At 47.5% G+C, this 16,578-nt stretch overlaps 1 protein-coding gene across 1 annotated transcript in view; it reads left to right on the plus strand.

The window, feature by feature from the left end:
- The first annotated feature begins 3,917 nt into the window (after positions 1-3,917).
- Positions 3,918-16,578, plus strand: part of Gmpr (guanosine monophosphate reductase) — a 37,883-nt gene continuing 25,222 nt past the window's right edge. Inside the window, exons 1-3 of the mRNA XM_036188626.1 lie at positions 3,918-4,230; positions 10,667-10,786; positions 14,311-14,394. Coding sequence (XP_036044519.1) covers positions 4,144-4,230; positions 10,667-10,786; positions 14,311-14,394 — 291 coding nt within the window. The 5' untranslated portion in view covers positions 3,918-4,143. The remainder of the gene's footprint in view (positions 4,231-10,666; positions 10,787-14,310; positions 14,395-16,578) is intronic.

A 16,578-nucleotide genomic window follows, 5' to 3' on the forward strand; every position in this document is an offset into this window, starting at 1 on the left:
TAATTTCTATTTAATATACATTTTAAAATGTGTTTCTTGGTTATTGCTTTAAAAACTTATTTAGGGACTGGCAGGATGGCTCAGGGGGTGGACACACTTGCTGCCTGTCTGGTGACCTGAGTTAAATCCCAAAGCAGGTTGTTCTCTGGCCTTCCCTCCCCCGACTACCGCCACATAAATTAAATAAACGTGATTTTTAAGAAATCTTATTTAGCAAAAAGATAAAGCAAATGCAATGAAATAGATTTTCTTCCTAACATACTAACAGTGGTACTCTTTGCTGCTCAACCAGTGTTTATAGAAGTTAATAAATGACCCTGGACAGCCACCAGGCTGGGGAGTTTCCTGTCTTACTAAGCATAACAATCACTGGGAATCTGATGATATGCAAATTTTACCTCAATAACCCTGGGTGGGATCCAGGTTTTTGGAGCTGTATTTTGAGCAAGCCTGTGGAGAAGCTGGCTCTGTGGGTCAGGTAATGAACTTATGGGTGTCTGTAAAGCGTTGAAGACACAGAGGCAGAGTCCATGAGGCATGTGTCAGAGTACTTCTTCTGGCAAGTATAGGTCTAAATCCAGCTCGGGAAACCAGTGAAGTTACTGGTCTTACATACAGGAGCTTGAGTGACTCACAATCAGCTGCACTGTGGAAAAGTCCCACCCCAGAACAGACAATCTCGCAAATGCCCCACGGCTCCTGTAGGACTTGCAGACACCTACAGCACTGGAATCCCCTTCTCCCCATGATTGCATATAACCTATGTACCTCAGGGAGGGACCCCGAGAGTCTTGTATGTTTCCTGAGCCCCTAAAACTCCTCTTCTCTCCAGAAGAGAATATTTCAATCTGGAGGAAACAGCTGTACAACCATGTGGGAAATAATTAGAACCCACACTGAGGTTTTAAGGAACATGAATTTATGTCTGAGGAGGCAGGTAGAATATTCCAGAAAGAAAAGGTATGGCATGACTACCGTGAAGTTTTCTTTTCAGTACCAGAGAGTAGGTGAGGACAGACCCCCCTCGGCTTTCCTTTAACTGTGGCAGGGAACACAGAGCCCATTTGTTTCTCTCGTTCCTTTGGCCGGCTTCCACAGTGTGCAAAGGGTCCTAAATATTGCATTGGCTGGACTGAGTCTGGTCATTTCCATTCTCTTTGGTAAGCTTGGTTTCCTTCCATGAAAATGCATGAACTTCCCCGGGGCAAAGATGATGAGAGCAAGTGGGATGGGCTAAGACCTTGACCATCATGTGTGGACATTTGCGTGAATGCAACTATTGGGCAATGGGGCTTTTATGGTTAGCTGAACCACATGGGAGTTCACAGAGAATGGGTGAGGCCGCAGAGAACAGGAAGGAAATAAAAGGGACACTCAGGTAGGCTAGAAAGATGGGGTGGGGTGGGTGGAGGGGCGGGAATTAGGAAGCGTGGGAAGGGGGAAGGCAAGCTGGCTCTGGAGTCTGGCTGAAGCCTCCTACGGTGCTAAGAATCAAAAATACCAGCAAGATGAACATTTGCTGTGGCGGTTTGGTTGAGGGTGGCCCCACAGGCACATATATTTCAATGCTTGGTCCCCAGTTTGGAGGAACTGTTCCTGAAGGGTTAGGGTATTGGGCCTTGTTGGAGGAGGTGTGTCACCGGAGTGGGGGGTGGGGTGGAGTGGTGGGGGGTTGGCTCTGAGGTTTCAAATGACTCCATTCTGTCTCTCTCTCCCTCCTCCTCCCTCTCCCTCTCTTCCTCTTTCTGTCTGCCTCTCCCTCCCTCATGCTTGGCGATCAAGATATAAGCTCTTAGTGACTGCTCCAGTGCCATGCCTGCCTGCTTGCTCCAGCCCTGATGATCATGGACTCACCCTCTGAAATTGTAAGCCCCAGATAAACTCCTATTTCTTCTGTAAGTTGCCTTGGTCACAGTGTCTTACTCAAGACATCTGTTTAAAATGCCTCCCCTTTCCCAGCCGTGAACCTGCAATTTTCTAGTAATAACACCTAAAACCACGTTTCTAGTGAAAGGACTCACCCTGAAACAATTGCAGTTTTGTCTTATCAGATTGCAGTCACACCCAAGGCGCCTTCTAACTTCACTTATTTAAACCAGGGAAAAGGGAGGAGTTTCTTGGTGCCCCTTTGACCTACACGTTGAGCCACCAAAATGGCATGTATGGCTACTGCTGCCAGTTCTGCCTGGAGCAGTTAGCAATCTGGGCTCTATAAAATAAGGAACATGTGACTCAACAGATACCGTGAAGCTTTTGTCCACTCTACACTAGCTGGAGTCATCCGGGAAGAGGAAGCCTCAGTTGAGGAATTGCCTCTATCAGATTGCCGTGTGGACAAGTCTATGAGGCAGATTCTTGATGCTTGATGCCGGAGGGCACAGCCCATGCCATTGGTGCCATCCCTGGGCAGCTGTGCCTGGGTATAAAAAGCTAGCTGAGCAAGCTGGCGAGCGGAATGCGCCCATAGCCTCTACTTCAGTTCCTGCCTTAACTTCCCTCATGATGGGCTGTAACCTGTGAGTAAATTAAACCCCTTTCCTCCTCAAGTTGCTTTGGTCAAGACAGCTAACATTTATTGCATACTTACTATAAAGCATATATTGTACTTACTTTGTTTTTTTAAGACAGGGTCTCTCTATGTACACCTGGTTGTCCTGGAACTCACTATGTAGAGCAGGCAGGCCTCATGAAGATCCGATCTGCCTGACTCTTTCTTCTGAGTGCTGGGACCAAAGGCTCACCCCACCACCCTGTACACTAACCTTTCTTTTTAACCTATGAAAACACTTGAGTTATATACCCTCAAGGTCACCCAACTGGAATGTGGCCAAGTTTTCAAACTAGACAGAGGTCCCAAGACACTCCGTTTACGTAAGCCCCGTCTTTTTTCCTCTCCTCTTTCATTTTTCTGCTAGAGCTGGAACACTGGGCACGCACTTCGCCAGCCACTGAGTTACGCTGTTAGCCTTCTTCTTTGCTAACCTTCCAGTGGTCTTCTCTTCTTGAGCACACTCAAGATCTGTCTCAACACTTGGCGGACAAACTGAGGGGAGTGAAATTATGGAAGCCTAAATTCTCAACCTTTCTGTAAGTGAGGGTGAGTAAAAAACAAACAAAAAAAGAAACCACTGGGGTGATGGCTGCACTGTGGTTCTGGAGAAGGTTTTTAATCTTAGTCTACGTTCTATTGTCGTGAAGGGACACCAGGAGGAGCAAGACACCTCTTAGAAAAGAAAGCATTTAAATGGGGCTTGATTACCGTTCCAGAAGTTTAGTCCGTGATCATGATGACAGACGTCACGGGAAGCAGATGGGGCGACCTGGCATGGGCCTTTGAAAACTTGAAGTTTAGAAACTCAAACCCAGTAACACACTTCCTCCAACAAAGCCACACCTCCTAATCCTGATCCTTTTAGTTCCTTCTGGGTTACTAAGCATTCAAATGTATGAGCCTATGGAGCTATCTATTCTTATTCAAACCTGCAAACCACCGCAGTTTTTATTGCACATAGGAGAGAGAGAGAGAGAGAGAAAGAGAGAGAGAGAGAGAGAGAGAGGAGAGAGAGAGAGAAGAGAGAAGAGAGAAAGAGAGAAAGAGAGAAAGAAAGAGAAAGAAAGCCATACTCGTGGTCTCCTAACTACCCTGGTAACTGGCAAGCTTCTCCTTTGGTCCCCTCAATGAGTCAAACTCGGGTACACTCTGAGGAACCGGAGACTTTGTTGCAGGTCTTCCACTAATCAGCAGGCATCTTGCAGCTCAGCCCCTCCTAGAGGGAGGGTTCTAGGGTCTCGCCTGGCAGATTCCGGGTTCACAGCTATGCTCAGGCTGAAGGAGCTGGGCCCAGGGGAGGAGCTCAGCCCGGAGACCGGGTTGTGGGCAGGGCGGTGGGCGGGATCTGGAGGGCGGGGCGGGACGGGGCACGCCCCCGGGGCGCTTGGCTAGTGGAACTGTGCGGGGGGCTCCGGGCGCGCCGGCTTAAGAACACCGCGTACGCACCGGGTTTGCAGAGCACCGGGCTTGCAGAGCACGGGTCTGCGCACAGCCATCCCGGCGCCGCTGTACGCACGCGCCCCGCAGCCCTTGACTGACGCCGGCCTTCGCACCGCCTCCGCCGCAGGAAGCCACCGCGCAGCGCCGGCACCATGCCCCGCATAGATGCGGACCTTAAACTCGACTTCAAGGATGTTCTGCTGCGACCTAAGCGGAGCAGCCTCAAGAGCCGAGCCGAGGTGGGGGCCGCTGGCATGCCGCCTTCGGGCTGACAAGGGGGAAGTGGGTGCAAGGGGTAGCACGGGGTGCCTCATCTGTGCCCGAGGCAGAGGTGTCAAACCTTACCCCACTCTGAGAAAGGGGAAGGCCAGTCGGTTTTCTCTTACACCTGAACTGTCTGTAGGGTCCGTGACAAGGGGGTCTAGTTCGGGCCTGGAATTATAAATGCGTCTGTCTACCGTCGGTGGGCTTGGGGAAGTTCGCACTGAAACTCAACCCCAGAGCAGCTAAAATCAGCCAACCAAGTGACTTTAGAAGGAATGGTCTCAGGAGGGGCACTCAGGAAGGAGAGGACACGGTGATGGGAAGGAAGAGAAACGCAGCTGCAGATTCTTGGGATTTGGAGCAGTGTCCGCTGGTGCTGGGACTTGCCCCTGCTGATTTAGCTTTAGGTCCTGTGGTAATGTCGCGAACACAACAAAACAAAACAAAGCCCAAAAACCGGGCGCTCCCAGCACTCAAGTTCAAGATTTTTTTTTTTTTTTTTTTTTTTTTTTTTAATGAGTTTAAATGGTCTTGCCGGAGCTGAGCTTGGGGACTTGCTTCTTGGTGGCACTCTGCGGTACCTGCCAGCCTGCAGTCCCAGCCCTGAGTGAGGCAAGAGGACTGCGCTGGGGTGAGGGTCATTCGGGCCGTTTGGAAGTTAGTAGTTGTGCGCTAATAAGATGAAAGCTTGGAAACAGGTGGAGACCGGAGACGGCCGAGGTCAGACTTTAAAGGATAAATAGTTTTCTGGAAAGGCGGAGCCTGCTGAAGGAGTAGTGTTCCGGGACTGTGGCTTAGCTGCTCTGTGGGAGAGCAAAGGACGAAGAGCCTGAAAGGACAGGGTTTGAGTTTGAGCCGAAGGAGTAAACACCGGGGAGCTGAGCCAGTTTGCCCGCCCCATCCTCTTGCTTCACAAACAAGACCATAAATAAATCCCCTCAGCAGACAACTCTTTCAGGTGCCCAGGCTGGACTGCCATGCCTGTAACTGCCAGCTGGGGGTTGGTACGGATAGATCTGCCTCCTGCCCTAGCCAATGAACGAGTAGAACCAAATCACTTTCCCTAAGCAGGAGCATTGGCTGCTTGGAGCCAGAAAGGGGGGACAAGACAGGAAGTGGTGGTGGTGGTGGTGGGGGCGATGGACCCTTATCCACCCAGATTAGATGCCCCTGGGCCTGTCCTTCAGGTGTACCTTCAGGTGTGAAAGAACCAGACAGACCTTTGGAACAAAAATAGACACGAGAGAAAACACCTGGACTGTTGTATGGGAACTAGTAGCCAATAAGTACCTAAGCCCAGATCAGGATTTATAATTTGGTGGCCTCAGTGTTTGTTTGTTTGTTTTCGTAATGTTTATGTAAAATTTATTTAGAGGTGAGCCATTTGTTTATATATATGAGTGTGTGTATATATATATATAAAGCAAACATCTATGCATTTTCTGAACTAGGAAGGCTCTTGAGAAGGTACAATATTAATATTTATGTGAACAACATGATGTCATGTAACATTTGGTTTTCTAACTTGTGCTGAGTGACACTCCTAATGTCCCAGCATATGTTGACTCCTGCAATCTGTATACCCATCACAGTGAGAACTGGCGCCCCCTGAGGATTGTTGCTCACACTGTAGCCTCTGTGATGGTGTTTGTGATCTAGCCTCCTGGGGCTGGAGGACTCCTGCCTGGTGGATGAGCTCACACATTGTGACTTGCCTGCCTGGCAGTGCTGAAGGAAACACCTTCTCCTCTACTGTTCTGTCTCCGTGTTTCTTTTGTTGTCTGGGGCTTACGTGCCACAGGATTTGTTGATTGAGTTAAGACTTGGATGTATCTGGTACACGTGGGGTTTGCATCTGATACATGTGGGGTTTGCATCTGATACACGTGGGGATCATCCCAGGGGACCCAATCTTGTGTGTACATGATCATGTATGTGTGTGCATTCACAGATGCATGTGTGGTGGCCAGAGGTCAGCCTCTGGTTTTTCTCCTCATACACTGCCCACCCCTTTTAAAATTATTATTATTTATTTATTTTAAAGAAAATTTGATACAGGGTTTTTCACTGGCTTGAAACTTGCCAAGTAGTCTAGTCAGGCTGGCCAGCAAGCTCCAGGGAGCTCTGGTTGATCAGTTTCCACTCCTCACATCCCCACCCGGGGGTTACAAATGTGCTGCTATACCTGACTTCTAGCTTGAGTTCTGGGATCAAACTGGGATCCTCATGCTTGTATGACAAGCACCTTACAGACTGAGCCATCTCCCCAGCCACCAAGAGGTTTTTGTCTATTGGTTTTTAACAAATTAACACAGGATTTGAAAGTTGGGTATTGAAGAGTCTTCACAGAAGAGAAACCATCCACTTGTCCTGAGACAGGGTAAATTCAAATGCCCTTCCATGTGCTTACAACTCTAATGACTGTTGGGCCATTAGGGAGAGGTGGGGCTAAGTGTCCCCATCTGTGACAGTCTGACCCACAGGGAACAGAGAACAGGGAAGGGTGGAGAGAATATACAGAAGAAAGGAGGCTCCAGTTTTAGTCAGTTCTGTTACTACTTATTGTATCTCCTTGATGCTGTGTCTGGGGCTGCAACAACACAGAATTACAGAAGAGGCCACTCATCAACAGGCTTCGTTTGTCTCCCAGCTGGGCACGCTGGAGGCCCCTGGTCAAGATGTGTCTATGCAGTTCATTTCCTTTGAAAGCTGTTTGTGAGAGGGAGGCAGCATCTGCCCCAGGCATCTCCCCAGCTCCTGCTAGCTGCTGGCCACTTTTGGCCCTCCTTGGCATGTAGATGTCCAACCCTTGGTGTGCTTGTGTCTGAGTGTCCCCCTTTTGAGAGGAACCATTCTACACCCTAAGTGACCCCATCTTTACGTGGTCACTTACAAAGATCCTGTTTCCAAATAAGGTTAGATTCATAGGTAGTGGTGTTAGGATTTTGGTGTCAATTGGGGGAGCCATAGTTCAACCCGTAACAGCCTATGTAAACTTTGCTTTGTGGAATTAGAAGGTTTGCCCAGATTGGTTCTTAGTCATGAGTGCAGCGGATTCACCCAGGGAAACACTCCAAAATATACAGTTTCCAACACAGAGGCTTTGATGGATGCAGTTTGGGGCCGTCTTGACATGTTTGTGGAGATCATCAAGAAGGCTTTCTCTGTGTGAACCACTGCCCTGGCTTATGATGCACTTTTCACTTCTGAGACTGTGTGGCTCATACCGGTGCTAAGCTGTTTGTGCTATCCAATGCAGAAACTTCCTGGGCCACATCAGTATCCAGAAAGCCTGTTCAGGTACTCAGGATACTGGACATCCCTTCCCACGTGACTTTAATCTGATCCTGGGCCTCTATGGACAGCTTCTTAGCGTGTCTTCCCAAAGACCAGTCATGCTTCTAGGGCAGCTTAAGTCAAGTGGCAGTTCTTTATGACCATGTTGGTGGGTGTTTATGGAGCTAGCTATATAGGCCTTGCCTTTATGTGCCCTTAAGGAATTGGGAAGGAAGTGTGTGTGGGTGGGAGGCAGGGCCAGTTCTCCGTGCTAGCCCATGTTCGTGTCTTCCTGTCCATGAGTTTTTGTTAGGGTCATGGAGGAGGTTAGAACATGTTTCCTGTAGTGACTCCGTAAGCTTGACTTATTACACCAAACTGCTCAAAAACATGGCAATGTGTACTTTAGACCTGCAGAAGGCTGGGTAATGATCAGACTGACTCACTGAAGAGAATGAAAATTATTTTGGGGGTGACGGAGGGGAGTTTGCTATGTTCTGAGTGGGGATTTGGAGGTGCTATATCTGGGGCATTCAGCAGCTGTGGTGAAGTAAAGGCCCGGGAGACTGAAGTATTTATCTCTCTGCACAAGTGGACTGTTTTGGGCGTATTGGGTAGATAAGGTTAGGGCAGATAATTTCATTTCTCATTCTTAGAACTAAATATTGTGAAGAATCTGCCTTATGTCATTTGGGAGGGGGAGGTTTGTTGGCAGAGCCTGGTACGTGCTAAACACGGGTTTTGTTGCTGAACTGCACACCTCCAGCCCACAAATCTGCCTTGTGGAGATAGGAAGCCAAGGCTTCATTGTCAAAGCTGCCCTTTTCTGTGAAGTGCTGGGTGTGTGTGTGTGTGTGTGTGTGTGTGTGTGTGTGTGTGGTGCAGATAGTTTTTGATGTGCCAAGAAAAAGCCATTGTGATCTCATGGGGACAGAGTGCAGAGGCTCTTTCCTCCTGTGCATCTTTGGCAGAATTACAAGAGCATTTGAGACCTGGACTTCTGATTCTTTTCAGTCTGGGCAAAAAGCAGAAGGGGCAGTTAGTAAGTAGTTCAGGGTGGCCAGGAGTGGTGTCCCTCAGTCGTCTTGCAGGGTGTCAGCTGGACCTTACAACACAAGGGTGTATCCTCAGGGTCCGTCTCGCTTTTGTTTGAGACAAAGTCTGTTGTTGGCTTGGACTCGCCTAGCCTGGCCTAAGAGCTTCAAGGAATCCTCCTGTCTCCAGTCTCCTCATGGTTGGGATGATAGGCGTGTTTCTGGCTTCCCAGTGGCTCTGGAGATCCTGATTCATATTCTCATACTCTCCTGACTGAGAAATCCCTCCTAAAATTTTTCCTGACATGGCTGAGAGATTGGCAATAGCACTCTAGGGTGAGAGTTAGTGAGGGACTGGACTCTGCTAGGAAAGCTGGAACCAGGAGTGGACACAGATCTGAAGTTGCAGCTGCCTGCAGACGCTGCCCAAGGGAGAGGGGATTCTCGATCTCACCTTGCTCTTGTCCTCCAGTTCTCATTTGGTATTCTCCAGTGGTCAAACCCAGGCAGACAGGAGTTTGAGAAATGGAGTCTTGAGAGTTCTGGGATAAGCTCAAGCATAAGACTGTCTTGGGTCACAGGAGTAGTTCTGACTCTGCCAGCTTTTTATTTGTTTGTTTTGGTTTGATTTTTGAGACAGGGTTTCTCTGTGTAACAGCTCTGGCTGTCCTGGAACTTGCTTTGTAGCCCAGGCTGGCCTCGTACTCACGGAGATCGACTGCCTCTGCCTCCTGAGTGCTGGGATTACAGGCGTGTGCCACCCCTGCCCGGCTTCTGCCAGCATTTTTGCAAGGACTCAGCTCTAGCACACCATTCTGCTAAGCCCTCAGTCCTGGCTGGACATCACACTAGATTCCTGACAGCTTATAGTTACCTGTGCACTGAGGTTGGAGTTCCAGGAGAGTTGGTGGGCCCTCCCTGCAGCTGTCTGCAAGTCATAGGAAAAAGTGTTTCTATGCAGAAACAGATGGTTGCATCACCTCCTAGCTCTCATAATTACGAAGCCACTGCTGGAGCTGAAAGGCAAAGGGATTAAGGGTTTGCAGCTCAGTGCTGGTAAATTTGGAGTGTGGTTTTAGGTGAACAGTGAGAGCGGAGGAACCTGAGAGGAGAAGGAAGGAAAGTCACCGGTATTGGGGAAGAGTGCATGGATTTTCCTAGAAGAAGAATAGGTCCTCCTGTAGTTTTTTTTTAATCTTTGGGGGTCTGCCTCCCAGCTCCCAAATAAATACACAGAGACTTTTTCATACTTATGAATGCCCGGCCTTAGCTTGACTTGTTTCTTGTCAGTTTTTCCTAACTTAAATTATCTCATCTACCTTTTGCCTCTGGGCTTTTACCTTTCTTTATTCTATATATCTTTCTTTCCTTCTTACTCTGTGGCTGGCTGTGTGGCTGGGTGGCTGGTCCCTGGCATCCTCCTCTCCTCCTTTTCTCGCTCCTCCCTCTTCTGTTGAGCCTAGATTTCTCCTCCTATGTATTCTCTGTGCCTGCCATCCTCACCTGTTTCTCTCTCCTGCCTAGTTATTGGCTGTCCAGCTCTTTATCAGTCCAATCAGGTGTTTTAGACAGGCAAAGTAACACAGCTTTACAGAGCTAAACAAATGCAAGATAAAAGAATGCCACACATTTTTGCATCATTAAACAAATATTACACAGCATAATTGAATATAACACATCTTTAATATTCCCCAACACCCTCCAGTGCTTGGAAGTGGGGGAAATAGTAATGTGTATATGTGTGCTTAGGGTCAGAGGGAGACAGGATGAGAAAAGGAGATGGCAAAGGTATGGGGGGCTGCTGAAGGAAAGAAGGTCTTATATAGATCTTGGGCTCAATGGAAGAATATCCAGGTTCTTATTTGTGTGTGTGTGTGGGGGGGCACTGGGCACTGTTTGAGCTTTTGTATGTGGGTATAGCCTACTATTTGGTTTCCTTAAGGGCTGTCCTGGCCTTGGAACACCAGGCCAGAGCCCTAAGAGAGTCTAGGGACCGAGGGGCAGACCTGTTCTTGGTGTTCTCCCCACCTGCTTGGAGCACTGGGAATTCAGCATGTGTTATATAAGAGCCTACTCTCATTTCTTTTCCATTTGCCAACAGGTGGATCTTGAGCGAACTTTTACATTTCGAAACTCAAAGCAGACATACTCAGGGATCCCCATCATTGTGGCCAACATGGACACCGTGGGGACATTTGAGATGGCTGCAGTAATGTCAAAGGTGGGAGCTCAACTGTGTCACTACATCCTCATCCTCAGCTTTTTGGGGTGTGTGTGTGTGTGTGTGTGTGTGTGTGTGTGTGTGTGTTGCCTGGATTCATTCTTTGCTGAGTATACTTTTGCCAGAAACATATTTCCTGCTTCTGTAGTCAAAAGATGAGCCACATCTGAACTCTGCCCTCTGTGAAATGGTCTAGATATATATAGCTCTGTCTCTTCTGTGACAATGGCTGTGATGGTTTTAGAAATTAGGCTTTCAAAAGGAAGTTAGGCAACAGGATGAATGCCACATTGGAGAGGGCTATTCCCTTTTAAACGAAGACAGCCACTTTGCACGTAGCACTTAATGCATTGTGTTGGGGGGGGGCTCTATTGTTTCTGTTCTAATGTGTGTCTCAATTGTTATCATAACTCCATGGGGGCAGGCTCCTTTTGCAGATAAGGAAACTGAGGCAGACAGAGAAAGAGGAGGGACATTTCGCCCCAGGGCCTTCAGTCGAGTAGAGAGGCAGGACATAATCCCAAAGTGACTCCAGAATCCACAGGACACATCTCTAAAATGGATGGACCCCAAGGCAAGTTCAAGGAGTCTTTTGACAGTTAGTGGCTTGGCCTGAGGAAAAATAGAGCAAACGCCAGATGTAGGCATTTGTTGCCTCACAGAGCCCTGTGTCAGCAAGAGAATCTTCCACATCTGACACTGGAGTGTTTCCTGATGAGGATAGAGCGATGTATCTGTTTCTGCTTGTCATGTCTGCCAAGTGCAAAAGATAAATGCAATTAGTCGGAAAAGCATCTCACTGTGGGTGGCAGGTCTGACCATGGGGGGCACTGGGATTCATTATCAAGCAGCGATGCGGAGGGAAAGATTCTCAAGTTATGAGCTCAGAGAGTGGAGTTGGAGGTCATCCACCTGACTGAGGATTGGCTATGTGACTGTCAGCTCTAAGCCTCTGCAGGAGGGGGCTCTGAGCGAATACATTAATTGCTAAAGGAATGTGGTGTTTTCTCCCCTCTCAATCTTTTCCTTGCTCTTGTCGTTAATGACTGCTCGCAATGCATTTTTAGTGCATGCTGTGCTGTGAGAAAGTGTCCTGGAGGCCTGCGTGTTGAAGGATTTTCTTCAGGGTGTACTTTTCAAGGGAGTGGAGTCTTTAAGAGATGGGGCCTGGCAAGAAGTCTTCAGGTCATTCGAGGTGTGGCCTTGAAAGGGAGAGTTGGGCCCCAGTGTCTTCCTCTAACCTTTACTTCCTGGGGGGATAAGGAGAATCCACCATTATGCACTGGTATGCCTCAACCCCAAGATGAATGGGCCCTTCAGTAGAGCAAGCCAAAATGAACCTTTCCTCATTATAAGTTTATATTGTAAGTTTTATGTTATAAGGTGTTTTGTTGTAGTTATCATTGATAGCAATTAACAGTATAAATAGGTGTGGGGCTCAGGGAGCTACAGGCAGCCTGGTTTGTCTGCATGCTTGATTGTTATCCATGAATAACCTAGGACTTGCTATGCCCATCCCATTACCTTTTTTTCCTTCTTTTTATTATTAAGAAATTTTCTGTTCATTTTACATACCAACCACAGATTCCCCTGTCCTCCCTCCTCCCACCCCCCAGCCTTCTCCCCAACTCACCCTCCATTCCCACCTCCTCCAAGGCAAGGACTCACATGGGGAGTCAGCTGAGCCTGGTACATTCAGTTGAGGCAGGTCCAAGCCCTTCCCCCTAAACCAAGGCTGTGTAAGGTGGCCTACCATAGGCACTGGGCTCCAAAAAAAACCCTCTCATGCAGCAGGGATGGATCCTGTTTTCATTGCCATGCCCTTTAAGCAGGTCAAGCTAAACAACTGTCTTGCCTATGTAGAGGGCCTAGTCAAGTCCCATGGAGGCTCCATAGCTATTGGTTCACAGTTCATGAGTTCCCACTAGTTTGGTTTGGTTGTCTCTGTACATTTTCTGATCCTGATCCTGATAGCCCTTGCTAATAGAATCCCTCTTCTCTCTTTTCGACTGGACTCCTGGAGCTTGGCCTGGTGTTTGGCTGTGGATCTCTGTATCTGCTTCCATCAGTTACTGGATGAAGGCTCTATGATGAGAGTATTCACCAATCTGATCACTGGAGTAGGCCAGTTCAGGCACTCTCTCCATTATTGCTAGTAGTCTAAGGTGGGGTCATCAATGTGGATTCCTGGAAACTCCCTAGCACCCTGTTTCTCCCTGTCCCCTTGTTGTCTTCTATCATGGTATCTCTTTTCTTGCTCTCCCACTCTGTCCCTGGTTCTAGCTTGACCATCCCGTTCCCTTTTGTTCTCAACCCTCACCCCTACCTCCCACTGCCCCCCCTCCAGTTTGCTCATGTAGATCTCATCTATTTCCCCTTCCCAGGGTGATCCATGCATCCCTCTTAGGATTGATTCTCTTTGTTAGCTAGGTTCTCTGGAGCTGTGGGTTGTAGTCTGGTTATCCTTTGCTTTACATCTGGTGTCCACTTATGAGTGAGTACATACCATGTTTGTCCTGAGTCTGGGTTACCTTACTCAGGCCTTTCCCATTTCCATGGGGAAGTTCCCCCCAAATGCCGTAGCCTACGTTGGCAGAGATAACCATGCACGGTTCTGTGAGTTTTCTATTTTTAGGATCCACAGACAGTATGAATTAATAGAGTCATAGAATTTTATGGGAATTGGAGGTGTGGGGTGATTCAGAAATTAGAGAGACCTCAGAGAAGGGAAGTTTGATTCTGGCCATTGTTGTAAGCAGCTGCTAAATTAGTTATTTCTTCCTCCTCTGCCCTACCCTCCTCTTTGAGGCCAGGTCTTGCTCTATAGGTCAGGCTGGTCTTCTGCTGCCATGGGTTCTCCAATCTCAGCCTTCAGAGCACTAAGTGATAGAGGTTTAGGCATGTGCCACCCTACCCAGCTTTGCTATATATTTGTTAAATTCTTTAAGCACTATTTCTCATAACAATAATAATTCTGTTCAAAGTTGTTCTGAGAATTCCGTGGTGTCTGCAAAGCATTGGCCCAATGGTGGTCAAGTTGGGTTCAATAGTCAGAGTTGTAGGATTATTTACATAACCCCCTCTCTTCTTGGCTTTCAGCAAAAAGTATTTAGGTTGTGTATTGGAGGAAGCTTTGGGTGTAAGGCAAGGTCCTTTGGTTGGCTGAGCAGAAGCTTGCATTAGGATGGTCACTCCTGTGGTCTAGGGGACCGTCTACATATGTGTTCTTGGGTGTGGGCAAAAGCTAGGCAGGCCAGCTGGGTGGGAAAGCTCCTTTATTCTAGCCTCTTGGTACATTTTCCCTGGCTGAACACGTCATCTGATCGTATCAGAACAGGAGATCATTTTGTGATCCTTGCTTCATTGCGTACACCTTTGTTTGTTTTTTTGGCTACTAGGAACACATTCAGAGCAAACTAGGCATGAATGGCAGCCACAGATGGCCTTGTCTGTGGCTTATCCCACAGGTAGAGGGGGAGATGGGTTTCCCTGGCTCCTTCCTGACCATCAGTTTTGTTTCCTAGCATGCCATGTTTACAGCCGTTCACAAGCATTACTCCTTGGAAGACTGGAAATGTTTTGCGGAAAACCACCCTGAGTGCCTGCAGGTATGATGACACATTTTAGTGACAAGGGCTGAGGGGAAGAAAAGGCTTCCTTGGTTTCAAAAGTATTTGGAGGCTAATGGGTCGCTGCCAGGGCTTTGCTGAGGAAACCTGCCGCACTGGGTATTAGAAAACACTGGGTTTCCCCGTGCGGACACTGTGAAGAGTAAAGCATTCATCACCAGAGTCTGGGGAAGGCCTTGCTTCCTCGGAGGTTTCTAGGTGAATCCAATCCTAGTGCTTTTTCCTGGCTACAGACACCGTGTTCTAATTATAACAAATTGCCTTGTACTTCATTACTCTACACATCTGCTAGGATGGCTGTCATTAGAATGATGTGAAAATTGTTGATGTGGAGAAATTGGAATGCTCACATATAGTTGGGAGGAATGTGGGTGCTGAGACTGCCTTGTAAATGACCTAAAAACTCCTAGTCCTGGATGGTTTAATGTCACTTAACATAGGCTAAAGTCATCTGAGAAGAGGAAACCCCATTAAGAAAATCCTTCCATAAAATCAGGCTGTAGACAAGCCTGTAGGACATTTTCTTAATTAGTGATTGATAGGGGAGGGCTCAGCCCATTATGGGTGGTGCCATTTCGGGGCTGGTGGTCCTAGGTTCTATAAGATATCAGGCTGAGCAAACCAGTAAGCAGCACCCTCCACGGCTTCTGTATCAACTCCTGCCTCCAGGTTCCTACCCTGCTTGAGTTCCTGTCCTGAATTCCTTGGAAGCAGAAGCCAAATAAAGTCTTTCCTCTCCAAGTTGCTTTGGTCATGGTGTTTTGTCACAGGAATAGTCGCCCTAAGACACTCCTCAAGAAAGTAGAGCATGAGTTACCATGTGACCCAGCAGTTCCATTTCTAGAAGAAATGAAACCATGTGTTCACACATAGACTTGTTCATGAATGCTCGTTTACAATAGCCCCAAAGTGGGAAATATAAGCTAAACAACTAAAATGTCTTTTGTTCAGCCACAAAAGAAAATGAAGTACTGACTTATAGTGTAAACAAATCTTGAGAACATTTTGCAGAATAAAAACCAAACACAAAAGCGCACAAGTGTGGTTTCATTAACAATTGCCCATGGTGGGCAAATACTCAGAGACATGGTCATCTGGGCCTGGTAGCAGGAGGAAGGGATTGAAGAGTAACGCCTAAGGTTCATTTGGAGCCCGGCCTGGTGCCCTGGCTTGTAATCTCAGTTACTTAAGAGGCTGAGGCAGGAAGAACTCAAGGTCAAGGGCAGCCTGGGCAACTTAGTAAGACCCTGTCTCTGAAATAAAAAGGAGGAGGGAGCTTGTGATGTAGTTCAGCCAGGATTTACCTGTGAGGATTAAAAAGTATGTGACACCCTAGTTTCAGAACCTAGTGCTGTCAGAAAAAATTAAAAATCCTTCTGGGAACCAGGAAAATGTACTATGATAATGGCATAACTAAATATGCTAAAATTGTTGTGTACTTAAAGTGATGTCTTAGATTAAGGTTTCTGTTGCTGTGATGAAGCACCATGACCAAAAGCAACTTGGGGAGGAAAGGGTTTATTTCATCTTACAGAATGTATATTGTGTAGTCCGTCATCTAGGGAAGTCAGTGCAGGAACTCAAGACAGGCAGGAAGGGAAGCAGAGGCCATGGAAGAATACTGCTCACTGGCTTATGGTTTGCCTAACCTACTTTCTTATATCACCCAGGACCACCAGCTCAGAGGTGGCACTGCCTATAGTGAGCTGGGCCCTCTCACATCAATCATCAATCAAGAAAATATACCACAGGCTTGCCCAGAGGCCCAGTAGGGTAGGAGCATTTTCTCAGTTGAGATTCCTGCTTCCAAGATGACTGCAGTGTGTATCAAGTTGATATAGTTAGCCAGGATAGGTGACTCCCATGCTGTGTTGCTATGTTTCAGTAGCCCAGCTCCACTAAGTAAATGGGTGTTCAAAAATGATATCTATAAGCCCTCCCATCACATAACTGAGTTTCCTTCCAGTACATTCTGCTGGTTCTAAGCCAAATCCAGCAGTGAGATCTGGGCTTGCCTCTTTGTGGGCAGATCATTTCTGATGAGATAATGATTTGGGGTACTGGCATGGCTGCTGCTGCTGTCACTATGATTTAATTAGGTGTGGACTTCCACTGCAAAAAAATTTGGTTTAAGAGATAAAAATAATTCTGGCTCAATATAAA

This window comes from Onychomys torridus, chromosome 5 (assembly GCF_903995425.1).
Source record: "Onychomys torridus chromosome 5, mOncTor1.1, whole genome shotgun sequence".
In the NCBI taxonomy this organism is placed as follows: Eukaryota; Metazoa; Chordata; class Mammalia; order Rodentia; family Cricetidae; genus Onychomys; species Onychomys torridus.